Consider the following 18914-nt stretch of genomic DNA (forward strand, 5'->3'; position numbering starts at 1 on the left):
TGAGCGGTGGGAAGACAAAAAGAAACAAGCAGAAATCAGGAAAGAATGGCTATTAATTGTTCGGAGTGGTAGGTGCTAAATGAATTGGTTTGTTTGGGGAAAGACAAATGTTATTTCTTCTCTTTGAGGTGTGGACAGAACTCCGGCGTTGGGAAAGCGCCCGAGCCGGTCAATTACACACAGCGGGTCGGTGCCCTCCGCCCACCGACTTCTGTGAACGCCTTGAAGAACTCGGGGCGGGTGTCTAATTCCTTGATGTGAGACCACGCCTGGAAGGGCTGCCACGGTCCAAGGCGCCAGGAGTAGGTAAGGTGGGTGTGGGGCTGCGCTCGCACCCTACACCTCGGACGCCAGGTTTTGGGGAGAGGGACCTATACATGACCCTTCGGGGCAGCCCCGGGCAGCCAAAGGCAAATAAGCCTCGTCTGTGTCCGGGAGCAGTTGTACCACCAGACGTAGCTCTGGATACTTGCCTTGTATGTCAAAAGGGAGAAGGAGCCAGCCCCCCAGGAAGACAACTCGAGAGTGGGTTGGCTCAGCGCTGGGCGGTGTGAGACTCCATTGCAGCCGCCTTCCAGCCCCGCGGCCAGGCCTGAGTCCCGCCAGGACCAGCGCCCTTTAGAGACCCTCGGTCTCACGCCTCCCAGCTCGCAAAGCCTGCCTCCTCCGCCGCCGACTGAGGGTTTCATTCCAGCGCGCGCCCCGCCCCGCCCCCGACTCCCCCTTCACCCCCACCTCCGCCAAGATTTATGTGAGAGATTGCGTGGAGGGCTAGTCGACTCTGGCACCCAGCAGTACTCCTGAAAAAACGGAGCCCGGGAAAAGCGCAAACCCGCTGCGGGGACTCGGTCCTCTCGCCTGGCCGCGCGCGCCCGCCCGGATGCGGACAGCCGAGCGCGTGCCGAGATGCGTTCCGGTTTCCGCGTTTCCACTGCTTTCAGGACCAGGGCGGTGAGCCGGCACCTAGAAAAGACATATCATGGGCAGAAAGAGACAACAGGCGAACGGGAGACGTCACGCCAAAAAAAAAAAAAGTGGGGGGTGGGAGGGAGGAGGAGGTTTTTGTGCAGGAGAGGCGCACGAGCTGTGTGTGGATACAGCCGAGTTAGAACTTCCTTCTCCCCTCTCCCCTCCCCTCCGTTCTTCTGGCCTGCCTCCCGCCTCCCCCCCACCCCCACCCCCATCGCGCGCTCTCTCTCTCTCTCTCCCTCCCTTCCTCCCTCTCCCTCTCTCTCTTTCTCTCTCTCTCTCCCCCCCTCTCTCTCTTTCTCTCTCCCTCTCCCTCTCCCCCCCCTCCTCTCTCTCACACACACACACACACACACACACTTGTATTTTGTGCTGTCGTAAAACCCACGTGTCCAGCGGGGAGGCTGCCAGATCGTGGAGCGGAGGAGCCGGGACGCGGCAGCGGCCGAGCGCAGCAGCCCGCCGCGGCTCCGGCGCCCGCGTCCGCCCGCACTCCCGCGTTCAGCGTAACTGTTCTCACGCCCTCCGCAGGCCTCTACACCCCTGGCTTGCGGCCCCGGAGGGTCCCGGGCGGGCGGATCTCTAGGGCTCTGCTCCCGCGCTGCCCAGGGGCATGTAGCGTAGCCGGGGCGCACACTCTCCCGCACGCTCACCAAGACACACGCACGCACGCACGCACCCGCCGGCGGCTCCGAGTTTTCAGGTAAGCGTGGCTTGTCTAGGGCTGAGGGTCTTGGACCCGGGGAATAGGAGGCTGGAGGTCCTGCGCTGGGGGCGGGGGGCGAGACTGTCCCGCCTCCTGGCGCCGGAGGCCAGCGCGGCTCAGGCGCTGCGCCACTCCAGTTCGGGTCGGCTCCGGGCGGGGGCAGAGGGTGGGGGCTGCGTGCTGCCGCCGAGTTCTGCTGGGAAGCGCCCTCTCTCCGGGCTTCAACAGTGCCGGGTGGGCGCTGGGCGCCTCGGGCTGGGAGGCAAGGCAGGGTGCACACAGCTCCCCCCGCGCGGCGCTGCGGCTTCAGAGTAAACTTTGCGCCCCAACCGAATTGGGAGGAGGGAGCCTCCGAACTGGGTTGCCGCCGGCGGAGCCAAGGACTCAAAACTCTCGCTCCAGTGTCTTGGCGGCTGTCTTCCCCGCCCCTCTCGCACCAGGCCCTGAGTCCGGCTCACGCGCACCCTCCTCTTTGCCCTCTGCCCCCAGCTTGAAGCGTCGGACATGCTGAAGCCCGGAGACCCCGGCGGCTCGGCATTCCTCAAAGTGGACCCAGCTTATCTGCAGCACTGGCAGCAACTCTTCCCGCACAGCGGCGGCGGCCCGCTCAAGGGCGGCGGTGCCGCGGGTCCCCTGGGCGCACCGCAGCCTCTCCAGCCGCCGCCCCCCCCGGAGCGCACTGAGCCCCAGCCGGACAGCCTGCGCCCGCGGCCCGCCTCGCTCTCCTCCGCCTCCTCCACTCCGGCTTCCTCCTCCACCTCGGCCTCCTCTGCCTCCTCCTGCGCCGCGGCGGCGGCGGCCGCCGCCGCCGCCGCCGCGCTGGCCGGTCTCTCGGCCCTGCCCGTGGCGCAGCTGCCAGTGTTCGCGCCTCTGGCTGCCGCCGCCGTCGCCGCGGAGCCGCTGCCCTCCAAGGACCTGTGCCTCGGCGCCGTCTCGGGCCCGGGGCCCTCCAAGTGCGGAGGCGGAGGCGGCGGCGGCGTCGGGGATGTCCGGGGCGCCCCGCGCTTCCGCTGCAGCGCAGAGGAGCTGGACTATTACCTGTACGGCCAGCAGCGCATGGAGATCATCCCGCTCAACCAGCACACCAGCGACCCCAACAACCGTACGTAGCAGCAGCCCGCGCGCTCTCTTTCGGGGCGCTGGCTCCGTCGAGCGCGGGCGCCGGTCCGGGAGGCAGGTCGAATGAGGGGGACACCGGCTTGTGGGCTTTCCAGGCCGCGGGCCCGCACCTCTCAGACCACTGTAACCAAAGTTTTATGGGTTAGAGAAGGAAGGAGAACGGTTGGGACGGCCGGGTGACACCTCTGGGTTGCCTTTCCCCCCTCCTCCCATTCCCTGCTTCCCAGCTCCGAATCTTTAAGACCCGAGTTGCTCGCGGACCGGAGAGTACAGATCACAGCCCTCCCGCGGCGTACTGCGCCTCGCGCGGGGCGGGTACTAGCGGCGCGCGATGGGAGTGTCCGGGGACCGGCCTGGCCTGGCCTTAGAGGGGACAGGGCAGGGACTGTCAGCGGTCCTGGGGAGCGTGGATTCCAGAGCTAATTTCTCCTTCTCGCTATCTTACCTCTGGGGTTAACTTCGTCAGCTCATTTTCGGACCGCGGGGTTGTCGGGGGACCGGCCGGGAGCTGCTTGCTGGCCCGGCCTCGCTGAAGTAGGAGTTTTGGATGACACTGGGTCAGTCTCTCCCTGCAGGCAGGCATTATTCTTAGGTTTACTATTTATTTTAGAGAAGAAGGAAGAGAAAAAGAATGCCAGTTGCTTAGTGAGAAAACATTTCCGACTTCAGGGCAGGGTTGTTCCCTGCGGATCCCGCATTCTCCGTGCACCCTGGACCCTGCAAACGTTTACAGTCCGTAGCCACGCTTGTCGGCTTAACGTATTTTTTTAAATGAGGGTAACAGTAACTTAGTATAAGAAGCTTGCTCTTCTTTTCCCGAAATAAATGACAAAATGCCTAAATTAACATCGATTTTCTTCTAGCTTCCGTTCCTGTATTCACAATTTCAAACTCTTGATCCCAAGTGTAGTTCCATTTTCAGGTTTTGAACCAAAACTCTAAATGAAGATCAAGGATGAGTCATTTATTTTTCATATCCAATTCTTTTCGGTAATTTCAGAAATTATGCTATGTTTACACTTAATGTGTTGAGATAAATGCTAAGTATACTTCCAGAGACCCCAGAAGAGAACATTAAAGCAGGTCAAGAGTTAGGTTGAAAGCAATACGGGATTTGAAACAGCGCTCAGCTTCTTTCTTCGTCTCATTCCTTCATCTAGCTTCTGTATGAGGAAAGTTAATTGTAAATGTATATGATCATTCTATTTTGAACAAGTTCCTTCTTGCAGAATGTCTACTAATCCGTGAGCTTCTTAATTCGTTGTAAAAGCAAAATAACTACAGGTTGTAGTTATTTAAAGGACTCCCAAATGTATTACTTTGATTAAAAACACTGAGCATGACCCTAGTGATTGAGGTGTATTAATCTTTTCATAATGGTTGGAGATAATCGTTCTAATGGAGATAATTATTATTAATAAAAAGAGTAGTTGTATTTACTTTTTTCCTTTCTAGAGTCTGAGAGTAAAGTATTTGGTTTAAAATGAGGGTTTCAACTCAGATTTGCCCTGCAGTTAAGAAAATTCCTATATTTCAGAGTTCCAGAAAATTTTATAAAACTATGTTGTCTTAATGGATTTCAAAAAATACATATCTCCTACTGAATTTCTTGATTGTGTTTTTTTCAAAGCAGTTCTTTAAAAATGTAAAATACAAAGATAAGAAATGCTTTCATAAAAGGTATTTCTTACCTCTAAGTGAAATGTAGTCACTGTGGACTGAGAGTGCTTCATCAAACTTGCAGTCTTTCTTCTGAATTAAATTAGTGCTGGAAAAGACACTAGCAGTGCACCCCAAAGCCCCGGCTGTGCGCTGAGCTCCATGTGCTGTTTACAGTGCAATCTTGAGGTTCAATACATTTTCACCAGAGAAAAACCTAGACTAATCAGAGAAAGAATTGGGACAGATTCCTAATTAATATGTGCCTATTGAACCAGTTTATTGTCTAGCTACCCTTTTTCATGGCTGGAGGAAATGAATTATGATTTATTCAAATTATTCCTATTGTGTTAATCTTCTGCTATCTCCTTTTGAGTCGACTGGACTGCTTCAGTGTGCAAAGTGCAGAGGCAAGGACAGGAGAGAAAGGAAGGCAGATTGTCTCATTAGAGTTACGCTTCACATTGCTGTCTAATTAAAGGGCAACTGAGAAAGGAAATAGCAAGCTGAGGTAGCTCTCCATGTAATGCTGGGAGACTAGGTCTGCCATGCTTCCAGGAACTTCTCTGGGCAAGAGTAGGCATTCATTTGAAACCATGAGATGTGTTTTACAAAGATGAAGTGAGAAGCGATTGAGTTTAATCTAACTAGGGGATCAGAACAACTCAGAAATGCAAGCAGTGCGAAACTGTTTTTTCCCTTGGCAGGGAAAGTTGATATATCACTTGAAAGATGGTGAATAACAGCTTCTCCCCATTCCCAGGTTGTATGTGGGTCGGGGGTGGGGTGAGAGGCGGGCAGAAGGGAAGCACCTATTAATTTATCAGGCACAGATCATCCTAGTTTTCCTTTTAGTCTATTGCCCTTTCCCTCTAAAAGAATTCTGTGAAGTGACCACTCAGCATTGCTTCGTTTTATTACTTTGTATTTAAAAACATATTGAGTCGTATTCTCTTTTTCTTACAAGGCAAAGAAAGGGGCCTCCGTACTTCTCCTTTTAGAAGAGTAACTTTTTGCCTGGGATCAGCAACCCAGTAACACCTGTGACTCAGTATCACCTTCACCTTGAAACTTTATTGCCACCTATGGCAAATGCCATAGTGAAGGGTGTTGTAGCTCTCTGTCACACATAAAAAGATTTAAAACCAGCAGAAACTATACAAGCTGGCCCGGGTGAGCTCTTCCAGTATATATCTAACTAACTCCGTGTATGAAGTTATTCTATGATTGAAGTACACTTTCCACTGAGGCTCTCAATGCTTGCTTAGTTGCCTCTTTTTTCATCTCTATGGTCAGGTGGAGCTTGTGTAATGCAAATGGGGGATAGGGACCTTTCTTCCTCCTGTATTACTGCCCTCATTTGCTGCCGGTTTGCCTGAAGCCATTGATTCCGTCAGGCTCCGTTGCGGTGGCCTCTTCTCGGGTTCCGGGAGCTGGTGCGTTGTTTGAGACCCTGTCAGTACGCTTGGAAGGTATTGAGCAGCGGCCAAGGGGAGCGCCGGACGTTTGTGTTTGTTCGGAGACAGCCGGCCGAGCCAGTTAGCTTTTCACCCCCCACCCCGTTTTTTTTTTTTTTTTTTGGTTAAGACATTCCCCCCTCGTATCTGGGAGAGAGCAGGGGACTAATCCCGCCTGGGGTCTCTCTGCGGAGAATTGAGTCGGGGCAGTCCTCAACTTCCCCAGCTGGAGGTCTCTATCTCCTCCGTATTTCGGGGAGCCCTGCTGCGCAGGGAACAGCACCGGCGTGTGCGCAGGTGTTGGAGTTGGGCCCGAGGCCCCCCTGTTGGTAGTGCCATCCTTTCCAAGGGTTTGAGGAGAGATATTGGGGAGAGAAGGAAATCTGGGGTTGGTTTGGTTGAGAGGTCAGGGAAAGAGAGAAAAGGAGGGCGAGTGTTTACTGACCCTCCCTAATCTCTTCCCACCCAGTTGGAAAACGCAGGTCCTGTTTGGGAAGCTCCCGAGCCCAGTAACCCACCAGTGGGATTCTCCTGACGCCAAGGCACACTCGCTGCGCTACTCCCCGCTGTCAATGGCCAGCAAGCGACTTAGCTTTCAGACGTGGTCTCCGGTGGGAGGGAGGCTCGGCGTCACTGTGTGGGCTCTTGTGTTGTTCTCTTTTTCTTTTTCTTTGCTCTCTTTTTGTGCGCACGCCCAGCCCCATCCCGTAACACACATAATTTAGCTATTTTACATCATTCGTTATCTAGCGCCCTGAAACTGAACATAGAGCCATATATTAGATTGAGGTTAGAAGAGGTGGTGACTGTTTATTTAAGGTGATAAAACGGTTCATCAGCAGTAATCTCCATCGATATGTGCCACCAGAAGATGAAGGATGAGGGGACAAGCCACAATTAATTGCCCTATAGTTTTGTAGGAGAGAGTGGAGCCAGCCCAGACCCGCTTCGATCTCCTCTCGCGCCTCCTATTCATCATCTCCACAATGTATATGGCGGCCTCGCAGGGGCAGGGGCCGGCGAGGTTTATCTCGGCGCAATATTCTCTCACCCTCACACACTGGCGCTGCCATTTAATTTATTAATACAGTCATCAGAAGACAAATAAAACGCACATTTCCTCCCTCCCTCTTTCTCTCCCCCTTTTGTCTCTCCCTCTTGGTCCCAGGGCCAAGCCGGCAGCCAGGCCGAGCAGGGAAAGCCCAGCGCGTAGGGAAGCCTTAAACTCTTCTAGAGAGAGGCTCCCAGAAGGTTCCTGGGAGCTGGGCCGCCCCGCGGGGGCAAGAACACAATCGGTCCCCCTAGCGGGCCTGCCTCGCCTCTAGACCTGCTCCTAGACCCGCTCCTGGGAGCCTAGAAGACCCCTTCCCGCTGGCAGGAAATGGGCAAGGCCTTCAACATACAGCTTAAGTGCTGGGGGGCCTGGCGCCCACCCCGTGCACGGTCCACCGCCATCCCAGCCAGCCAGTGGCTTGGCGCGGGGAGGGCTAAGCAGGGAGTGCGGGCTGGAGGGGGACGTGGAACTCTGGTGCGAGAGACTCCCAGTCACAGCGCTCCGCCTGCCCTCGGCCCCGTCGGCCAGCGCCCTCGGCGACCCCAAGGCCCAGTGCCCCCGCCACGAAGCACGCGGAGCTGCCAGCAGGCGGCACTCCCGGGGCCGCGTCGCCGTCAGCGGGCGGCGATCGATGGGCGCCGGCCCCCACCCGGCTCGGCCTGTGGGACAGAGGGCCGCGACCTCGGCGGCGGTCGCAGAGAATTTATAGCCGGGCGGTTACCGCCGCCCAGGCGGGGAGACAGGCTTTTCAGCTGCTCCTCCGTTGCCTTCCCGGAGGATACGTGAGGGCAGGCGAAAGCGGCGGAGAGGCTTTGGGGAGCGAAGGCCCAGCGCGGCAGGCGCGTCCCGAGGGTCCCCGCTCCGCCTGCGCCCACGCGCTCCTGCCCACCTCTCCAGAAGGCGAAAGAGCCCTGAGACGTTTTATATTTCGCCTTTCCTGGAACGAGAAATGAGATACCAGAGAACTCTGGCTTGCTTTGCCCCCTTTACCTTAAAATAGATCCATTTTCAATTACACAAGTCGCACGTGCCCTTGTAAAAACATTCGAACAATACAGGATAAGGAGGGAAGAGTGAGAGTCTGGTCTTCACTCCACTTGGCCTGGCCTTCTGAAGCCAGTGGGTGAACTAGTCTATAACTTAATGATACCTCCTTCTCTTACTCAGAGACCCATAAACAAGAGTATTAACAGATCTATTCAAGGGAGAGAAGAGACCATGATCTCTTACATTCCCTAATGCTAAAATGGCATTTCAAAGTATCTTGCTTGGGGAATATAATATCTCTCACAGATACAGACAACATTTTATGAATAATAATTATGAAGTTGTGGAAAAAACTTACCCTGATTTTAAGAGAAAATAGGAACATTTACTTGCCTCTTCTTTATGAATACAAATAGATGTACTATGTATTGTTTGGCCTGGAATGCTGTATCATGTATATAATACATACGTATTTTTTATGTGTAGTTTAGGCATCTAGCCCACTTTTTTCCTCAAATCTTTTCATGTAGGTGTTAGTGGCTTGCTGTCTAGAAAACACTCTGCTAGAATGTTTGTCCACTTGGGCCACATTTGTCAACCCCAGCTAATCAGTTACTTGTTTTAGTCGTCCTCAGGCTCCTTTGGGACTCCGAGACATAAGTCAGAAGCCACATGTTTTCAGTGGCAGAAGTTTTGTGTATTAAGAAACAGTAACGTTAGGATATAACATGTATTTTGACGTAGCCTTTCAGGTAGAGTATTTTGAAATAGCATGAAATGGTTTATAAATGAAGAAAACCTATACTGGATGGACTGATGATGGTGGGTTGGCCTTGCCTACCCTGCAGGTGTTCTTCTGCATATTGGGAGAGCCTCAGCTTGTCACTCTGCAGAATGCTGCTATTAAATATTTCAATACTTCATGGAGACAAATGAAATTTAATAAGTTGAAGAAGTACTTTAGAGGACTTCTTAGAGAAAGGACCAGCCATACTCTATCGTGCATAACAAATAACAGGAGTGTGCTTGTTGTCTGTGTGGGTGGTGGCCAGAGTTGGCACCTTTCCTCATTTTATTGCCGATGTAGTGGGTGTGACGTTACAGGTTGTGGAGATCTTGTAAGTTGACAGAATCTCTGGTATGGACTGTTAGGGAGGAAATACCAAATGCTCTTTCTTCTCACCCTTTGTTTCACTGAGCCAACCAGAAAGGGAAAGTCTGTTAACTCCCTGGGGTGATTTATTTTTATTTTTATGGGCCTATTGCCTTTGCTTATTGTCATTTGTTTTAAGCTATTTTTGCTAAGGTGCTGAAAGCTCATTTCTGAAGTTAGGCACTGAAATTCAAAATTATGGACATCATCTACTTACTTTTCAAATCATCCTCTTATGTTAACCTCCCCAAACCCAAGAGTGTGGGAAAAAGAGAGAAATCTCTTTAGTTCAATCATGCTACAACAGTTTTGCAGCCCCCAAATAGTGACTTCAGTGAAATATTTCAATGATATTGATTGAGTTATGAGTTTGGATATAAAATTCTCCTAGTTTTCATTAATCTTAGATCTCTAGGTTTGGAGGCCTTGGAGTCAGGCAGACCTGATTGTGAATCCTTCTCAGCCACTTTCTAGTTTCTGATCCTTGGTCAAGTTACATTGCTCATGAAGCCTCAGTTGCCTCCTCTACAAAATGGAAATTGTGATATTTAGATAATATGGTGGTTGTTTGGTTGAAGGTAGGTGTCTGGCACATAGTAGGCACTTGGTAATTGTGAGTTTTTATTGTCTTTCCTTCTATCCCCCCTTTATCTTAAGGTTTTTGTTTCCACAATCAGAAGCTTGAGAGGGTGTATGAAGTGTCTGCATTCTGGAGGAGTTGACTTACGGTGAGACTGCCTCCTTCCATCTAGCCCTAGGGTCAAAAGCAGAGCCTGGCACAGTTTTGACATTAGTTTGTCTTGCTGTAAAAGGGGTCCTTTGTGTGATGGAGGTCCAGGAGGCATGGCCACTTCACTACCTGCAGAAACAGGTTGCTACTTTTCACTTGAGAGGCCTGGGGACACCCTCAAGAAGCTGAGGTCAAAGGTCCCCTCATTCCCTGGGCTCTTTTGGGGGAAGTGGAGGAGTAGCTGCCGGAGGGGAAGGCGCCGTGGGCTGGAGCCCTTCTTCACTGAAATAGGATACTCACCTAGTCAACCTTCAGTTCGCGGTGAAGCGAATGGCAAAATGGTATCGCACATCATGCTGGGTTGCGATTAGGTGTTCCTCGAAGGTTCCTCAGTGACTCACTTTTCACAAGTTCTTTGGGCATTTCAATTGTTCGAGCACGGATAGGGCACACCCAGGGCGATCCACCAGGACTAGCTGTGACCAAGGCTGGGCGCAGGAGCCCAGAGGGGGACCCGCCGCCTAGCGCTGGCGCATCCGCTGGTGCCCAGCTCTTGCCATCTCCGCCAGTCGGGGCTCGCCCGATATCAGGCCCAGTGCCACAGGGCTCTGTTGCGCAGGGGCGCCGTGGCTCCCCAGGGAAGCTGGGCCGGGGAGGCCGGTTTAGCCGGCGGGCGCCGAGGCCGCCTCCCAGAGGCCGGTCCGCCAGGCCAGGGCGCAGACACGGCGGCTCCGCCAGGCCCATTAATAACCCGGAGGGCGCTGCGATCCGACAGCATGGTCGCCGCAGGCCTGCTTCCCGCGGCTGCTTGACTTGTTTCTGCCCAGTTTGAGTCGAGGGACACTGGGGGTCCACGGCCGGCCGCCCCAGAGCGTGGGGGATCCCTCGCGCGCCGGCTGCTCTGAGGAACATAGGAGAGAGTAGGCTTTACTACAGCTCTCACTTAATTTATAACGCAGAATAATTGCATTTAGCCTCGGGCTCAACCGTCTGGGCAGGATTTGGGGCCCTCTCCATTGAACCTTTATCATCATCATTAAAGACCCATTATCTTGATCGTTAAATTTGCTGTTGGTTTTTTGGGGGGCGGGCTTCCGGGAAGAGCTTGCACGCAAGCACAGGGCACCCCAAACCCGACAGAACAGCACCCCCTTTCCCTACCCGTCCCCACCTGGCCGGAGTGCCCGGAGCGGGCGCTTCCGGGGCGCTCGAGAGACCCTAGCGCCAGTGCGCCCTCTGTGGCCGGGGTCTAGAACTGGGGCTCCGCGGGGCCAAGGCCGGCTCCGCCCACTTACGTGGACGTTCTCGCGGGAGGGGAGCGTGGGTCGAGGAGTGGGGATGGCGTGCAGCGCCGGACCGGTCGCCCATCTGCTGTGGTGATTTTGAAAGTCTCTTCTATAACTGTAAAGAAAGGAAAACCAGACATACCCTGGCGACCAAGGTAGAATCTCTCCGAGATATCAGATTGGTCGAGAGACCGCCTTTTCTCTTGGTACAACGATAAATACACTTTGAAACACCACTGAGAGAGAGAACCCGAGGGAACAGGGGAGAGGGTCAGAGGGAGCTAGAGGCAGAAGGGAAGAGGGAGAGAAAGGGGCAGAGGCCGGGGAGAAAAGCCGAGAGCCATCGGTTCCTTGGAGACGACAACGCCGTCCGCGCCCAACTCGGGAGGCTTTTGGAGGCGCTCGGGGCCTCGACCCTGTGCCAGATGGATTTGGGTGCGACGAATTCCAAGGGAGCGCGTCGGGTCACCTCTCCCCCTGCTCCCAGTGGCCTCGGCGCCCTCCGGCGTCACTTCCCTCGCAGGTGGCTCACCCGGGCGGGGATGCTGTTGGCACGGGGTTTACCCGGGGTTAACCCTCTCCCTTTCCTCCCTCCCTCTCGCGTGTCTCCGGCAGGTTGCGACATGTGCGCAGACAACCGCAACGGCGAGTGCCCCATGCACGGGCCGCTGCACTCGCTGCGCCGGCTCGTGGGTACCAGCAGCGCTGCGGCCGCCGCGCCCCCTCCGGAGCTGCCCGAGTGGCTTCGGGACTTGCCACGGGAGGTGTGTCTGTGCACCAGCACCGTGCCCGGCCTGGCCTACGGCATCTGCGCGGCGCAGAGGATCCAGCAGGGCACCTGGATTGGGCCCTTCCAGGGCGTGCTCCTGCCGCCGGAGAAGGTGCAGGCCGGCGCCGTGAGGAACACGCAGCATCTCTGGGAGGTAAGTCGGCCGCCACCGAGAACCTTGCCACCCAGCTGGAGCTTTGGCCGCCAAAGAGCCTCCCTTGTTCCCCAGAGGGTAGTGGAGGCTCGATTTCTCTGGTCACGCAGATGCCGGGTATTTGCAGCACCTGCAGTGAAGAGGTGCAGAGCCAGGCCCAGCACTACAGCAACCCAGCCAGGAAGACAGGGCTTACAGGTTTCTGAAGATGGAATCACCATAACAAGCTTCCATTCTAGCTGTGATAGATTTGACTGTTGTCTCCCTTGATCTTGAGAAAAAGAGAAACACCTGAGGAGATAGAACCTGAGGAGAGGAGGCTGGGCATTGGGATGTGAGCTAGGTGAATTTTGTGTCCTATTTTAAGTTCTTCCAACATGTTGTTTTTGTTTTTGCCCACTGGGCAAGAAGGAACATAAGCATAAACAGGAGGAAGGAGAGTCAGGTTCATTTTCTCAGATAAAAACAATCTAGTAAATGCTGAATGTGAGAGACTGTAACATGTTTCACAACTTTCAAAGTGCCCAATGTAAAGCAAAATCATACTGTGAATCAGATACCACAAATTCTACTTCTCTGACAAAGTACAGTTATTCAGTCTTCAACAAGGTACTGTAGGAAAACTCTGGGCAGTTTGGTATAACCCAATTGATAGTACTTCAATGGTACAGTCTTACCTGATGCTATTACTTAAAAGTCAACAACGTATCTGAAAACTATTAACCTGAGATTTGCCTCAAATCTTCATGGTTGATTATTGAGGTCCATTCCGGAAGAGACAGACCCTTAATGTAGGTTTCCCCCACAACAATTTTAGATACTCCCACCATGGAGAGTTATTTATGAAAATAAAGTGCCAGAAGTCTTACTCTTAAGCAGTATGTACATCTGACTGAGGCCAGGCAATATAATGGAACGGGATTTGCCAGAAGACAAACTTTTTTAAATGCCAGGGGCCAAGTTGGCGTGGACCTTAAGGCTCCATTAATGGCTCATTTCTGCAATAGCTTGCCCCTCACTCTTGGCTCAGTAGCCTGCAAGATGATCATTTTTCACTGCAAGTTGCCTTATAGTCACTAACTCATGCGATTCAATAATCCACTCAGATTTTGCTGAGCACCCACTCTGGCCAGCACTATAACTTGGTCTCCAGAACGCTTGTATGACTGTTGACAGTGGGTACTAAGGCCTGTGTCTGCAGAGCTGCCTTTGATTAAAGGGGAGGAACTAAATCTATGAGCTCATAGCCATGCAGCCCAAGGTGACCACATGGTAGCCACTGGACTGTGTACCCTACAGTTATCCACTGGTGCACTGCACTGTGCCCAGGCTCCCAGGTTCCATTTCACGCCTAAACTATTGTGAAATTATTACTGGAAAACAATTATACATTTTTAATCTTTCAGAATAGAATTCTTAAATGAGGAAAAATGAGGCATATTTATGTTGCCAAATAGTTCCTTTTTTTTTTTTTTTAACAAATTTTACATAGGGAAATGGGGCAGGAGAAAATGGTCAATACATTCAGTCAAGTTAGACTTTAGAGCTTTTGGATAGGAAAAACTGACATGTGGGAAATCATCTGGTTTTGAAATATTTTCTAGTTGTTTTTTGCTTTTGACTAATTAGTTGTTACCTCCACTGTGGTTTCAAGTTTATAAAACAATTCCAGTCACTTTTCTTGTTCCAGTGGTATTATTAGGAACTCTATACCATACAGTTAAAGATTTGCCAGTACTTTTCTGAGGAAATCGTAAAGCAATTGCTTAGTGGTACAGATTTGTTCTATCTGAAAATGTTAAAACTGAGCACTATTACATTGCCCTCTGATGCCTTGGGTTTAGTGCCTGTCTATTTTTAGAGTGCCAGGGGACAAAGCCACAAATATGAAAAAAATCCCATAGCTTATTGTGGTTGTTGGTTTTTGTTTTCCTAAAAGGCTTTGAATGATTGGGATGTTGGCAGGAGACCACTATACAGATAGGATATGATGATATATAGCAATACTGAAAACTATGGAGCCTTTTTTCTGCACCTTTACTCGTACTTGATGAAGTTAAAATTCTGTTGTAGCAAAGAGACTGGGGAATTTAATTAGTTTGTTGTTGTTGATGATACTTTGGTGGATGTAAAGTGAGTTTTACCTGTTGTTTAGGGTATGTGAGTTGAGTGTGTTGGGGGGTGGTACATAGACTTGGTTCTGTGTTACAAAAAAAGACTTGCTGAGTTTATGCTTGAATGATCTACTTCTAAAAAGGACATAATCTGTTTATTTTTATCATCTGTAAGAATAGTTACAATAACATGCATTTAGGGGATTGAAGGGATATTAAAACTGAGGCCATGTAATATGTATCAGACTCCTGCGAGATCATATAAATGTGACCGACCAGGGTCAGGTAACTTAGTGCCAATGTCCATGTGTAAGATAAAATACTTATTTAATAGGTTTCAGAGTTTTACTAGTATAATTATTTTTAAGATATGAAGTGTAAGTTTATTTTTAATTTTTAAGCATTATAATTTATTATTTTTATAAAATGTGACCATTTGAATTGTTATATTTATAACAGAAAATTCTAAATGTGGGATTGTTCCTCAGATTTTAGTCTTTCCTTTCAAATCTAAATTTTATTGTGAAAAAATTCTAATTATTATATTTTTTATATTAGAAAGAATCAGTAATTGGAATACACTGTAGGTCTATAGGAAGCTTTTGGCAATAATTGTTTAATGACTCATGTAATAATTATCCATTTTGAAAACATACTTTTAAAGATATCTTCCAGACTATCAGATCGACATAAAGCAGATCTTGAAAAAATTAAAAGCAATCGATCATTACTATTTCATTTTAAAAGTCAACTGGAATCGTTTCTCTTTCTCACATGTTTTTTCAAGTCACTTGCAGGTGAAGAAATGTCTTTATATTTAGAGTTCAATACTCAGGTCCTGATGGATCTTACCAAGGTTACTTATCTTTATTTCAGTACAATAAATGGATTGCTAGTCACTGTTTCCAAGTAGATGATGGATTTTTGTTTCAGTTTACAGTTCATTGTTTTTAGTAAGGTTGTACTTTATTATACACATGAAGGCTTATTACAGAAACAATCAGATTCACTTTAGTTACTCCTTTTGTTGAAGCATTAAGAGCTCTTTTTGTTTTTTGTAGAAAAATAACTTTTTAAATATTTAACATACATCATTTACGGAGAGCTTGTTTGATTGGTTTGTAAGTGTGCTATCATCTTTTAGTTAATATTTTCTTTATGTATAACCCTGGTTCATAAAAATACAATTTAAAGAAAGTTTAATATCATGCCACTACCTTCATTATGTTTTGACTCTTTTGGGTATTTGTAGGTTAAGGAGGTTAACAAGCTAAAAGCCAAATTATTAGTCCTTTTTTGGGCCAATTTCTTTTAGAATCAGAATTTTAATGTGTTTTACAAAAAAATAATCAGTTCAGATACTTTAAAACAGAAATATTATGGGATGGATTAAACAGTCACTTGCCTTGCTTATATACCTGTATTCCAGCAAGACTTGGATGCATGATATATTTCTAGCTATTTGGCCATGACGGGAAAGATCTTTCTGAATGTTTTGCAGAGAAAGCATAGTCTTTCTCAGCAATTAGGTCTTATTGATGAGAGTGAGATAATTTTGTCCTAATGTGTTTTCTAATAAAGAAGTGAAAAGGCACATTTGATTCCAACATTTATGAAAACATTATCTCAATTATTAATGTGCCCCTTTTCCCTTGAGATAAATTAATCTAGTCGTACATGGTTTCCCCTTTCTGCTTAACATCAGAATTTAATACGACTGGACCTGAGGAATGTACATGGTGTATACTTTAAATTCTACTGGAAGAAAATACGGAAATTTAAAATTAAGTTACAGTTTAAGATAGCCTAGAATTACTCAAGCCTTTCAACTCAAAGTCTGATTTGACAAGAAATTTTACCAACATTGACAAAATAAATTGCACTTATTTTCACCCTAGAAAAGTTTTTCTGTTAATTGAAATAATGCAGTAACTTGTTAGGATTACAGTCAAGGTACTAATTTTACAGAATTTCTCTTTGCCTGAGTAAAATTTGAGTGTCTCATTTTCAATTGCACTACGTAGAAAGCTTCATTATTTTTCTTCAGAAAATCAAGGGGTATAACATAATGTGGTCCTTTTTGTGGTTTGATTTTGTGCCATAATATTTTAGATTTAATAAGAGTTTTACTTTGAAGCAAATGGTCTATTTTTCATCATTACTATTTAGCTTAGGTCAAAAGACATTAATGAAAACCAATTTTAAAAAGACATTACATGCTGCTAAATGTTTATATTTCAGAGCCATCACAGGTAATTGGTACTAGAAGGAAATGAATTGATTTCATATTTTAAGTGTATTATGTATGTTTCCATAAGTGACCCAAATCCATCTATAGTACTGTACCCATTTGTATATATTTAGATGTTGAAAAAAATCACTTGAAAATAATAATTTTAAATTCAATAAAAATCATTTTTAAATTCAATTAAAATCACTTAAAAATTGTTCCAGTGATAGTGCTGTAACTGTATACTCCATATTTTGCTTTATAGACGTGGGCTCATTTTGGCCTTATTCACCAAAACACCAGGGTACAGAATTATGTGGCTGTCACAGCTATATTGAAGTAAAAATTGTGTTTCTTAGCAATTTATCGTTTAATATAGCAGAGTGCTTGTCATTTTAGTTTTGAATATATCAACTCCATGAAATCCAAGTAATGTCTCCTTCAAAATAAACCATAGTCAAGTTACTATTATGTTTTTAATTATGCAGAGTAACAGCTGGTGCATCTCTTTGGCTTTGCCTCATTTGATTTGAAGATATCTTTTATAGTGGTGCCCATTTGATCGAGTGTGAGCATTTTGTAGTTTTACATAAACTGTAAAACCATCTGCCGCCTCTTGAAATGGTTTCCAGAATTGTGTTAAAAATCAAAACTTAGTACTTAAAGTTGGCTTTGAAAAGGTCCATTTAAAGTCCTGGTCCTCTTGGTTTATGTACCAAATGCCACCCTTGGTTTTCTAAGTCCAAAAATGACTCTGCTTTAAAAAAAATTATAACAGCCATTTGGAAATTCTCATGTTAGTGAAGTTTAATCCAAATATGCATGTGACACTACAGTGTTTTAGTTGCAGTTACTTTATAAAGAATGATGTGTTCTGTATCTGCAGGACTATTTTTCTCATTGGTCAGTGCAGTTTATCTATTGTTTACAGATTGCTTCTTTTGATAGCATTTTGTCCATGTGAAGAAAGTAATTCACAAGTATTTCCTGGTCCATAACTGCCTATTTTCTTACATTGTATATTTTTTTTCCTTTTTCCACACCGCCTTAAAAATAGGGTATGGAAATTAAAATCAGAATTGCAGAGGTTACTGGACAGATGAAATCTGCTGTCCCCAATCACTGCGTGACAGCACGTGATCTGATGAAAATGTGATTTTGGTAACACTGGGTCAGAGAAACCTGCAGGGGAGCCTTTTAATTTCACTGTCGATTAAGGCAGTTTTAATTATTCAAGGAAATCTACTGTGTTACCCAGAAACCATGTGTAGTTGTTGTATAATATTATGAGTTTTAAACGTTTTTGGTTGAATACGGAAAACTACCTATTACTCAGCTGAGGAATCATGTCCCACAGTATCAAAATCCTCTTTTCTCAGAGGGTGGATGTGATGCATTGGTGTTTGGCTTTTCTAAAAAGTGCTGTGCATGGGACCACTATGAAACTGCCTTGCTCTCCTTTTTTCTTTTTCTTTTTTAGAATCATATATACTCCACAATTTCATGAGTTCAGACATTCCTTATGTATTTACACAAGAAATACAGACTCCGGTATAACTACTTAGCATAAAAGCCAGAGCAGCCAGAACAGCGTATACTTTTCCTTGTAAGCATTTGCCACCTCGCTCAGATAAGTTACAGAATTCCATTATCCAAATTGTTACACATGTGTGACAGAGGTTGACCTTTTGTCATGTCAATCCTTTTTGTGTAGGCCCCAGGCTCCAGCCTAATGGCTCAAACCCTGATTTACTCACTGTAATAAGGGCAGGAGGTCGAGCAATTGTCAGGCTGCCTGTTCGTACTCTTCTTGGAGCCTGGTTGAAGGCTGTTAACACAAAGCTTTTCAAAGTGAATTTACAACCAGCACCACTGACAGAGGCCAATCAGTGCACCATAAATGTCAGGTTAGTGAGATTGAGCAGTAAGTAAAGTACTGACAGCACACTATTGGCTGGAATCAATTGGCCAAGGTTTAACTGAGAAGAGCAATCTCTGTGTGGTGGGCTTAGGGAAAGAGCAAAGTGTGCAGTCTGGGTTTCCAGGTGGAGCCTGTAGATTTACCTGTAAGGGTTGGGATGTCACCCATTTGCTGCGGTGCATCCAGCATCATCGTGTCGATATGCTTCACGATCTGGGAGTTCAGAGCGGCAGAGCCTGCTGATTCTGAGTTGGGTGGTAAAAAATGCCCCTAGCATTAGACAGGAGAGAGAGAAAAAAAAAACTATTAAAATATGGGGCTGTCCGAACTGGGAGACACATCCAGTGCGTTACAGTTCAGTGAAAGGTAATTTGTTTAAGTTGCAAAACTGTAACAGGGCTTTCTACCAAGGCAGAGAGACAGATAAGCCCGTTCTTTTGCTCTTCCTGGGGCTCAGCAGGGTGAAACTTTCATGGAAGTCACTAATGACTGATTATGGGTTGAGGGTCTGAAGGTTTCCCCACCAGACAAATGTTTTTATCATTTTGTGTAATGACAGCCTGGACAACAATTCATTTAACTCTGAAGGCATCAGCATTAAAATGG

General features: G+C 47.8%; 1 protein-coding gene across 1 annotated transcript in view; it reads left to right on the forward strand.

Annotated features, from left to right (window-relative positions):
- Positions 1-2179: 2179 nt before the first annotated feature.
- PRDM6 (PR/SET domain 6) overlaps positions 2180-18914 on the forward strand; it is a gene marked incomplete at both ends in the record, with an annotated part of 99092 nt that continues 82357 nt past the window's right edge. Inside the window, 2 exons of the mRNA XM_082651686.1 lie at positions 2180-2777; positions 11736-12043. Coding sequence (XP_082507812.1) covers positions 2180-2777; positions 11736-12043 — 906 coding nt within the window. The remainder of the gene's footprint in view (positions 2778-11735; positions 12044-18914) is intronic.

This window comes from Grampus griseus, assembly GCF_964374135.1.
Source record: "Grampus griseus genome assembly, chromosome: 3".
In the NCBI taxonomy this organism is placed as follows: domain Eukaryota; kingdom Metazoa; phylum Chordata; class Mammalia; order Artiodactyla; family Delphinidae; genus Grampus; species Grampus griseus.